Genomic DNA, 11,538 nt, shown 5'->3' with positions numbered 1-11,538 from the left:
AAGATACCTTAGGGACTTCCTCCCTAGTGAGCTTGTTTAGAGTCACTAAGCTTGACTTCTATAGCTCTTCAAGATTGGTTTGGAGATCAAGGAGGTGATGAAATCCCCCCTGGTTCTACTTGATAACCTTGGTGTTCCTTCTTGATCACTACTTCCTTAACAATTGAACCATGTTTCTTCTTAAACTTGAGTCTTGGTCTTGCCTTCTTCAAAGACCTCTTGTTGAGCTGAGCTTGAAGTTCCTTCACTAAACCAGCTAGCACTTGAACTGAACCCTTTAGTTCTTGGACAGTCGTGGCATGGGCTGAACCTTTAATCCTAGGGTCCTCTCCATCCTCAAAAACTTCACAACTAGCTTTTTCCTCTACCACAAAGTGCTGACCTTCAATAGTAGGTTGATGTGTTGAATTCTTGATGTCAAACTTCATAGTGAAGTCTTTAGCAAGGTGGAGCTTGATGGTTCCCATCTTAACATCAATTACAGCCCCAACTGTGGCTAAGGATGGTCTTCCCAAGATGAGAGGATCTTCTGGCTCTTGGTCCATGTTTATGATCACAAAGTCAGTTGGGATTCTAGCCTTCCCTATCTTTACTGGGAAATCTTCAATTACTCCAAGCACATCCCTCTTAGATCCATCTGCCAGGCCAATATATAGATTGCAAGGCTTAAAATATTCATATCCCAACTTCTCAGCCACTAAGTATGGCATTAAACTCACTGAGGCTCCTCGGTCACATAGGCACTTGTTGAAGTGCATGTAGATGATGGAACAAGGTAGGTTGAATGAGCCTGGATCTTTAAGCTTTGTTGGGACAACAGCTTTCCCAATCTCTCTCAAATCCTTCATGTCTTGATCTTGAGCCTTCTTCTTTGACATCTCAAGCAAAAAATCCTTATATAGAGGATATGGAGCATATTGTTCCAAGGCAGGTCCTCTCTCTTCTTCTTGGTAAGCCATGATAACCTCTTTTATGGCCATCACTTCCTCTTGTTTCTCAATCACAGCTTCTTCCTTCAAAGCTTTCTCATCCTCTTGTTGCTTAGCCAACATCTCCTTTTTCTCAATGATTTCCCTTTGTTCCTTCAGCTTCTATGCCTTGAAACATCCTGGGAATGGTAGAGGTGGTTTGTAAGCAGGAGGAATATACTTAGCAGGCTTAACAGCTTCTGTGTCCTCAGCTCGATCGACCACTCGATCAGGCACTCGGTCGAGTGCTGGCTCGAGCACCAGGTCGAGTGCAATGACAGATTCAGTCTGCTTTGCATAATCTTCACTCTGAGCTACAAGAAATGACCAATCCTCCCCAGCTTGAACCTCACTGTCCTCAGTGACTTCTTCTTCATAGAGATTAATAGCTTTAGCTGTAAACTCCCTTGGGTTTTGAATAGCTTCTTCATGAAGTTGGTGTGGCTTAGGAGCTAAAGTAGAGGCAATGGAGCTCTCCATGTACTGGAATGTAGAGGTCAGACTCTCAAGCTTGTTACTCAGGTCATTAGATAAGAATTCAACTTTTGGGTCAGCTCTCCAAACTGCCTTGCTTCCTCAATTTGCTTATTGGCTTGCCCAAGAAACATTTGTTGCATCATAGTGCTTAAATCTTGTTCTTGGTCTTTGTAGGTCTGAAACATTGGAGTGTGACACCATTGAGCCTGGAATCCTGGTTGATGTTCCCATGGTACAGAATGGAACATACTGCTGTGAAACATGATGATTGACTCGAACTGACACTCGGTCGAGCACCGGCTCGAGTGGGTGGTCGAGTCAACTGTGAAGAGAAGTCTATTTAGATACGCTGTCTGACTCGATCAAGTGATCGATCACTACTCGGTCGAGTGGTGGTCGAGTTGATGGTCAAGCTGGTACCTGAAACTCAATCACAGACAAGTAGGAGAAGAAACGAGATCAGTAGCGAACAAGTGGATAAACGAACTTAATCTTAGACTAATATTGTAATGACCCTCACCAAGAGTAGAAATCTCAAAATAAAAGATCGAGGAAATGAACCGGAAAAGACCTAAGGAAGAAGAGGAAGGAAAATAAAAAAGAATGACCCAAGGAAGTCCGAGGAAATATTTGTGAGTCAGAGGATGACCAAGCCAAGGCAGGAGTACCGGATGCACGGTCGAGGCCCTAAAATTCGTCGAGAGTGTCGAGAAAAGTGGTCGAAGAAATTCGTCGAGAGTGTCAAGAAAATTGGTCGAAGAAATTCGTCGAGAAGGTCGAGAAAACTCGTCGAGGGAATCTGTCGAGGAAGTTGCCGAGTACTCGAGGGAATTGTCGAGGACTCGAGGAAGTTGTCGAATACTCGAGAAAATGGTCGAGAGCTCGAGGAAGTTGCCGAGTACCCGAGAAAATTTGTCGAGGCATCCGAGACGCATAGTCGAGGTATCCGAGACGTGCTGCCAAGAGGACCGATAACTATTGTCCGAACGATCGAGGAAGTGGTCCGAGTGAGACGAGAATTGCCGGAGGGAACGTCAAAGGTGTCGGACAAAGGATCGAATATTTTGGGAAAATTAGTGTTTCCTCAAAATTTCGACCAATAAGGATCAAGGAAAGTGGGAGGATTAATTTAATTAAGGAAGAGTTAGTGGAAGAATTAAATATTCAAGGAGATTAAGGGAGATAGTGGAGGATTAACTTAATCAAGGAGATTAAGGGAAGATGGCGGAATTCTATTGGCCAAGAGCTAAGGTTAAGCTCAATTAAGTGACATGCACTAATGGAGAGATTTACATGCACTAATACAAGGATTGATGGCGAGCAGCTATTGGGGGTGAAAATCACGCAGCACATGCAAGGAGGGAGAGAGCCACTTGTCAAGAAGCACTAAGGGAAGAAGAAGAGAAATTTCGCCTATAAATACAAGGTACTCGACCTCATTTTGGTGGTTGTTCTCTCATTTTCTCCCAAACACTTAAACACCAAAAGCCTTGTTTTCTCTCAAAGTTGAGAGAGAGAGAGAAGAGAGAAATTGTCGAGAGGAGACGTCGAAGAAGAGGAGTTCTTCTCGAGATATCATCGTCGAAGAGACGAAGAACTTGTCGAAGGGATTGTCGAGAAAAGCCGGAGATTGGATCGAGAGAAAAGACCAAGAAAGGTTGACGGTTGTGTCGAAAACGAATTGAAGAGATAAGCGGTTTGCGGTAAAGTGAAGCCGAGAGCGAGATGGTGGTTGCGGTCGAAGAAGCGGGAAGCTGATCGACGTGAAGACTGTCTGATTGAGTGGTGCAGTGAAGTCCGGGTAATCATCATTGACGCGTTAAGGTGAGTCTACGGTAAGGCATGCAGGGTAGATGCATGTAGTTTCGGTTAAAAGTTGATGCGTGCAAATATGGTAGGATTCAAGTTAGAATCACCATGTGAAAATGAACAAGTTGCATGATAAGTAATTTGGATGCACCTAAAATTTGGTTAAGAGGATTGCATGCATGGCGAGACTTAGTGAATTTACTAGCAATATTTCTTGCTTAAATTTGGTTGCATGTGTGATTAAATTGACTAAGTTCATTTGATAGTTTATTGCATCAATTCATGTGAGGTTAGCGTGAATGCATAAACGAATTTTAAAGGGGTTAACTCAAATGAACTTGCATGCGTAAATTGGACTTAAGGATTTGGAAGAGGGGAATCAAATTGGTTGCATGCATAGATAAACTGGTTGCGTGAGTTGCTTAAGTTGATTATATTGTTTGCATGCATGTAGAATAATCTTAAGTTGCTTAACTTATGTTCTTGCTCCTTATTGATTATTGCATGTTATATTCTTGCCCGATTTCACGCTTGTGTGCTTGACTAATCGTGGCTTGAATTATTGTTGTGTGCGTTTTATTTAGCTAACCTCTTGAATTCGTTTCTCGAGTTTTAGCTAGAGTAGTGAGTCGATATTTCTGTTTCAAAAGCGGTTGTCACGCGTGAGTTCCCGACGACCACTCACGCGGGACACTGTCACGGCTAGCTAGCTACTATTGTGACCGCTACATGACGATGTAGCTTAATTGTGGATACATGTTGGTGACCTTTGTGGTCTCAACATGGGAGGTGTTGGAACGGAACAGATTATTGAAGGGCCCTAGGTGTAAAGAGTCTAGAGTATTCAAGCGACCCTTGTTGTATTCTAGATGTCTTTATATGGTGGATTGGTGATGGAGTCTAGGATAGTTCAAGTGTTTCTTGTTTATTCTAGTCGTCCTTGCGGGTTGTGTATGAGTTAGGAGTCTAAAGTATTCTTTAGTCGTCCTTGAGGTGTGTAGCGAGTGTAGATCGTCGAGTCGAGTCGTTTTGATCTAATCTCTCTCGCTTGTGTGTTGGTTATTTGCTTCCGCTATTGTTTCGGCTGCGTTGCTTTGATGACTTGCTAGTTTGTGTTACTTGCTTGTTTTCTTTGCTTGCCGGGTAGTCGGGTTGGGGAAAGTAGAATCCTGTTTAGGATAAAGGAGTACCCAGGCTCACTGAGTAATCTTAGATTACTCATGTTTCATTTGTTGTGGTTTTGCAGGGAAGCCTAAGTGAGTCTAGAGCCGGAGCAAACGTTAGGGTACCGGATAGGGTTTTCTTGTGTTCTTTGTAAAACCCTATATTTTTTTAAACGAATAAGTGTAAAGTTTTCCGACTATCTTTATATATTACTTTAATAATTTATCTGCGATGAATTATTTTATTAAAGTGATATATAATCGGTTTTCAGGAAAACATGGCAAGTTGCAAATGATACTCGGCCTTGTCCGGGCTAACACAACACACCAGGCCGCGAGGGTTGCAAAGCCTAAGTAACCTCGGTTACGGGTGGGATTGTGCTAGGGAGGACCGNTGGTCGGGAAGTCTGCAGCTTTCGTCCCTCGACCGGATCAGCTCGGTGCAATTCTGCAAGTGGCGTCCCGTGGCTATCCGATGGCCTTCGTGGTCCTAGGATGGTTTGGGGGCGTTACAAATATTGATCCTAAATGTCACAAAAACACACTCAAATGGGCAACGGCGCCAAAATGAAACTAGCTTTTTTTGGTGGTGTTGAATGATGATGATGTATGCAATGGTGAGATATGAATGAATGGATGGTAAGGTGTTTCAATTCCCCTTATGTAGTTGCAGTATAAGAGGTGTCAATCCTATCTGAGTGTTTGTGAACAATTAAGACATGCATATGAGACTAAGTCAAGCCAAATGTAAAGGATGTTTGTCACTAACAATCCTATGATGAAAATGCAAAGTGCAGAAAGTAAACTACAAGAACTAGATGCTAAATGTAAATGGAACAGAATGATTATGACTAATATGAAGCTAGAACAGAAATAGAAACTACAATAATCACCTAATGCAAGACAATAATGAACAGAACAATGGGTAAATGCAACAGAAATGCAAATAGAATGAGACTAGAGATAAGACAGGACAACTACAAATCATAAACCAAAGTTCTGGGGAAGAACTCGAGCAAGCACTCGATCAAGTGTAGATCGAGTGCAGGGTCGAGCTGGACTAAACGCAAAACAGAGCAACACAATAAAAACAGATTAATGCAAAAACGAATCAAACAACAAGCAAGCAACAGGATTAAGACTTAAAAATCAATAAACAAAGAAGGACTTGAGGAGGGATTCATGGGCTGAACTAATCATTGTGGTTATCTAACCTGTTCAACAAATCTCAAGCAAACTTTGAGCTAATCTCTAGACATATAAATCTAAGACAAGTTTCTTCCACTCTCATGGCAAGAAACAATCAAACCTATGCAATTCTAGACTTGTTCTCACACAGTAAAGAATCTACACAAGCAGGCATTAAGCAATACATCTCAAACCAAACAAGACCTCTAATCTCTTAGCAAGCCTAATGGTAAGCTCTAGATCTAGCCTTATCTATGCTCCTTAAACATTGGTGTGATGCTAAGATGCTTGAAATCAAACCCTACCTTCTCAGATATAGGATCAGCATTAAAAACATCTAGCCTAGAAGAGATCTACAACAATCAAGCTTGACCAAATCAAATAAACCACAAGATCAATCCAGCCTAACACATCCTTAAGATCCTAGAGAACTACTCACAAGAACACATGATGAACAAAGTCAAAAACCAAGAAAATACGAAACTTGCATCATTAGAAAGATGAAACAAAGATCTACAATATTGGAGAAAGAATCAAACTCGAATTCTCAATATTAAGAAAGTTATGAAACCAACAATATTGAAGAATTTAGCCTTTTCTCCTTAAAAACAAGTACAAGATCTAAGAGAAATAAAAGTGCAAAAGGAATAATTCCAAGAGGGCAAAAACTAGGTTTAGAGAATATCTAAAAAGCTGGGCTCTTTGGTGGCTGCAGGTACAAGGCTTTACATAGGAGAGGGAGTGGAAGCCCTAAAAATACTAAAAGACAAAATAGTCAACGGCTCGGTCAACTCGACCTATGCTCGGTCGAGTGGCAGGTCGAGCTGGCTTCTCTCGTGCGTTCTCCACTCGGTCGAGTCCTCCTCAGCACACGGTCGAGTGTCTGGTCGAGTGTGCGGTCGAGTTGGACTCCGGACCTTGTTGTTTCAGCCTTAACTCTCTTGCTTTCCCTTCATGATTGCTTCACTTCTTCTTAGCATTGCTTCCATGCTCCTTAAGCTCTAAAATCACCTGATTATGCATGAAAAGATGCAAATGCAATGCAACTAAACTCTAATGCATGATTAGTCCTAAAGCTATGCATTAATGGTGAAAATGGCTAGCAAAAGATGCAAAAGATGTGAATATACTAAGGGAAAACATGGTAAAATATATGAACATCACAATGCAAGCTAGCCACCTCTTACTGGGGAGACCATGGAAGTTTGATAAGCGAACCACCCATTGCGGCCACTCAAGCCAATACTATTTCGTCCATGACAATAAACGCATTTGTTTGAAACCATTGAACCCCACTCAAGTGCACGAAATGCAATCAAAGTTGTCTAAGGATGCGGATGATAAAAAGAACTTTTTGGTTCAATATGGTGATGTTACTGATGGTATTTCGAGATTTATTGCTTACAGGCCATGAAGGATCGATAGACGCCCTACCGGAGGTGATACGTGACGTCCTTTGGCGCTTCGCTGATGTGTTTCCTGATGAACTCCCTGAAGGTCTACCACCGATCAGAGGCATTGAACACCAAATTGAGTTTGCTTATAATCAAGCTGTCCACTCGTCGACGAAGAAGTCTCCTTTTGAAGTCGCCTATGGGTTCAAACCGCTTACACCTTTGGATCTTCTTACTCTACCACCGGAAGAGACCAAGAACCAAGACGGAGCCGCAAGAGCAGAGCTAGTCAAGACGCTGCATGAGGAGGTTCGAGCGAACATCGAGCAAAGGAACGAGCAGTATGCGCGCTTTCTCAACCGCGGACGTAAACCAATGTTGTTCAAGCCTGGCGATTGGGTTTGGTTGCACTTAAGACCAGAGAGGTTCCAGCAGAAGCAAAAGGATAAGCTCAGCCCGCATGGAGATGGTCCATTTCGAGTCATCGAGAAGATCAATGACAATGCCTACCGACTCGAACTACCAGGTGAGTATACTACATCTACTTCCTTCAACGTCACTGACCTTGTTTCGTTTGATGTAGGTGACGATGAAGATGTTTTTGGGACAAAACCTTTTCAAGAGGGAGGGAATGATGTGAGCACCAGACAGGAAGCCGACCAAGACACGCTGGACGCGACCGAGATGCCTGACCAAGACGCACCAGACGCGGCCAAGACTCAAGCGCCCGACACGGCCAAGGCACCAATAGTTCTCCCGGGAGCGACGACTCGATCAAGGAGCTCAGCAAAGGTGACCAAGCAGTGGATCAACCTCTTCGTACGGTCGTTCATGCAACAACACTCGGGCAATGAAGAGCTTGAAAGTTCAGTTCGCGTGGCCTTCACTCTTATCCAAGAGTGAAGGCAAACAAAGTCACTAAGGTGAGGAATTATACTCTTTTTACTCACTCCAGGTTTTTCCCATTGGGTTTACCGAAGGGGGTTTTAAAGAGGCAAGGAGCCTAGTGCAAAACATCTAAGGTCATGTCACTTCCCGCGTTAAGGCAAAAGGCGGTTATATTTCTTTCCTTTTGTTTTTGGTTTAATTTGAACTTGGAATATTCTCTTTTGAACGTTGAGAGTGTTTTGTGGCTAAGCTTGTTAGTCAAAGGAGGCGATGTGTTCTATTTGCAAAGAGAACACGTCAAAGGATGAAGTGCGGACCAAGATGAGTCCACGTGTTCTTAAGCCCCTTCCTTAACCTAGCTATTTAAACCCCTCTTAGCTCTCTTGTAGTTCTTTAGACTTGAATGAAAATAAAACTTTTCTCAAAGAGAGATTCTTTGATCTTGTCTCCTTCCTTTCATTAGTTCAATCCGGGATTGGCTAAGGAAAGATCCCTAGCTAACCTCGAACCGGGTTCGTTGTTAGTTAGCGACTGTATCAAGAGGAGAGCCAAACCTCTTGTGTCGTCATTCAATCCATCTCCTCTTTCATCGTTTCATTTCATCTCGAAATCACCATCGCTTCTTATCGCATCCATCCGAAAGCCGATCCATCCGTCCGTCCGTATCGCAACCGTCCGACCTGATAGAGGCTTCACGAATGTTCTCTCAAATGGCTCGTTGGAATCTCGTCAAACTCCGTTTCTCTCGTTTGAATCATCTCTAGTTTCAAAATCTCAAACCTTGTTTGATGAAAGTTTTGCGCACCTCATTCTGTCCAAAGACGCTTCCTCCGACCGTTCCGCATCCGCGACCCTCGGTCACATCACTTGGTGTCGACCGAAACTGCCTCTCAGTGTTGATCGACATTCCTCCTTGGTGTCGACCGACACCCTTCCTCGACCTGGAAACGATAGCATCAACACTCGCCAAATGTCCGCGCCGTCAACGTCTTTGTGTCGACCAACACCGACGTGGTGTCAATCGACACCGACTCCATAAACATGTTATGCTCGAAGCCGAAAGTCGAAGATCTGTTTTCCAATTCCTCCAAATCGTCTGAAACTCATCCAAATGTCCTTGAAACTCATGGGAATTAGAAACCAACCAAAAGCATACAAGAACACAACACAAACAGCCACAAAAAAAAAAGCAAACAATGGATTAGGAGGCTTAGATCAGCCATTGTCATGCACTCACCTCTTTTGCAGAAAGTTCTGAACCAAAAATGATTAATCCAACCCTTAGAAGGATTCTCCTTTGTTCTTAGCACAAGATCTCCACTCCACATGATCAGATCTCCCAAACCAAGCCAATAATCTCCCAAAACTTTTAAACACTCTAGCCCCCTCTTTTCTCCTACTATTTTCTCTCTGGTAACGGCAAAACAACCTTTTTCCCACGACCTTGGTCGAGTTTTGCCTTCAATATGTCGGTTAGGGATTCCTAATTGTATGAAACCAAACCAAAACGATAATTATAATCAACCCGGTCGAACCGGAAATTAATGGTGTCGATCGACACCCACCTCCAAAACCGACTATGTGGTTCGCAGATGTTACAATTCTCCCCCACCAAGATAGATTCGTCCTTAAGTCTCGAACAACCATCAGTCAAGAACTCCTGTACAAATGTCTCCACGGCCCGCACCTCCTCCGACCGATCTACGAAGGTTACCTCCACCCAATAGACTCACGTTCCAGGTATTTTTTGCTCTCGACTTTTGGACTTTCCTTTACTCATAGAAACATCGACAGAACTTTGTAGAGAATAAGCTGAGAAACACGTCTCACATATAGAGAGTACACACCCTCTTTCAAAGAATCTAAATGATCCATCATATGAAGCAAAGAAATCTCCGCGACAAACCCGACGGAGAACCTCACCACCAAACAGATCTAGAGACAACGTCAACAAGAGAAATCTATAAAACCCTAACCCTTAGAAATTTATATTCACATGATCGACTACTCTGATACCATGTAGAATTAGGTATTGAACTAACTTCGTTTTCATTCATAAACATTACAATCCTATATCTACATAATTAGCTCTAGGGTTTCGAAGTGAAATGACCGCACCCGTATACCCAATCCTCACACATGATCCACGGGAAACGATCTCATCGGAGCCCCATAATTCTGACGAGACAACCGGAGTAGAAATTGTTCCTTACAAGAATTCCACAAATACACCAAACCCTCCTCATGTAGTTACTGCGTCGCACAAACAACCATCCCTAGCGACTGAGTAACAAAGGAGGTGGGCTGGAACATTTAATTATATCGAGCCACGAACAACACTTCCCCATGAACACTCTGATTCATTAACAACTCCTCAAGTGTCGATCTGAACCTCCACCTGGTGTAGATCGTTCACACAACACACCACTTACGATCACTTCCGTCGATTTCTCCTCATCCAAACCTAACTCCAGCTGTCTTCCTAGGACCCAAACACACAAAAACATGCTGGTGTTGACCGACACCACATTAGTGTCGCTCCACACCCCAACCTTACCACGAAACCATCTATGCTAGACCACAATACAAACACTTGATTAAAACACAAACCAACCGTTCATTTCAAAAACCCACAGTTGAATACAAAGCTTAGAGCATCACGAAGATCCCCACCAAATTTCAGCTGAATCGAACTTCGTTTCATTCTCCAAATGTTGCCCCAAAATAGCCATCTCGGACTAGTCCGCGCAGTCCATCTGCAGGTGTTGGTGTCGACCGACACCACAATGTTGTCGAACGACACAAACCCAGAAATCAAGGTCCAAACCTCCCCTCAAGCTCGTTCTCGTTGCGAATCCCTATCCCGCTACAACTACCGATTCTCTAATCGATCTAACACTAAAACAACACAACTTACCTGGATAACAGCCATGAGAAAGCCTCCCTGTCTCTCCCAATCCACCAACAAGCTCAAATCCTTCTCCTTACACATGAAGAGGATGGATCTTATTTCTCCTCCCTTCCAAATGAGAGTACCACAACTCTCTCTCCTTCTCTCCTCTAGAACCACCAATAGTCCCCAAAACCAATCACTCTGCTTCTCTTAACCCTCCTCAAGACTCCCTTTGCTCTTAGGATGAAACTCACAATCTCTCTCCCTCTTTCTCTCTCTTTTCGAAACGACAAACACCACCCCCTTCAGATATAGGCTGCTTGTGCCTTTTAGAACGAGACTTAGGGTTTCCAAATAAAACCAAGCTAAACCGATCAATTTTTGAAACAAATCAAACAACCACCAATTTAGTGGTGTCGATCGACACGCTCCTTGGTGTAGATCGACACCCACCCAAAATTGGATTTGGGATGTTACACTAAGTTTACATAAACTGTCATTGATATAAATAAGACATAATAACAAGCCCAATATAACCTTAATATTCCCTCTAATAGAAAACATGTTTTCTTTTCTTGTAGAACTCTTCTCGTGTGTTAGAAAACATCTTGATGAGGCATATCATATCTATCTCAACTTACCATCAGACTAAATGAATAAAACCCGACATGCAAACCAAATCACAAATATATATATATATATATATATATATATATATATATATATATATATATATATATATATATTTAAGTTTGGTA

At 42.7% G+C, this 11,538-nt stretch overlaps 2 protein-coding genes across 2 annotated transcripts; one reads left to right on the top strand and one right to left on the bottom strand.

Moving 5' to 3' along the window:
* LOC104733724 lies at positions 149-848 on the bottom strand. The gene is made up of 2 exons (XM_010453280.1): positions 217-848; positions 149-155 (listed from the first exon to the last, which is right to left on the bottom strand). Exons 1-2 carry the CDS (start codon positions 846-848, stop codon positions 149-151), a joined length of 639 nt encoding a protein of 212 aa, XP_010451582.1.
* Positions 6,985-7,902, top strand: LOC104733723. The gene has a single exon (XM_010453279.1). The coding sequence runs from the start codon at positions 6,985-6,987 to the stop codon at positions 7,900-7,902; it is 918 nt and encodes a 305-aa protein (XP_010451581.1).

The sequence above is a fragment of the Camelina sativa genome, chromosome 12 (assembly GCF_000633955.1).
Source record: "Camelina sativa cultivar DH55 chromosome 12, Cs, whole genome shotgun sequence".
NCBI lineage: Eukaryota > Viridiplantae > Streptophyta > Magnoliopsida > Brassicales > Brassicaceae > Camelina > Camelina sativa.
Note: the sequence above shows the minus strand (reverse complement) of the source record. Positions and strands in the feature narration are given on the sequence as shown.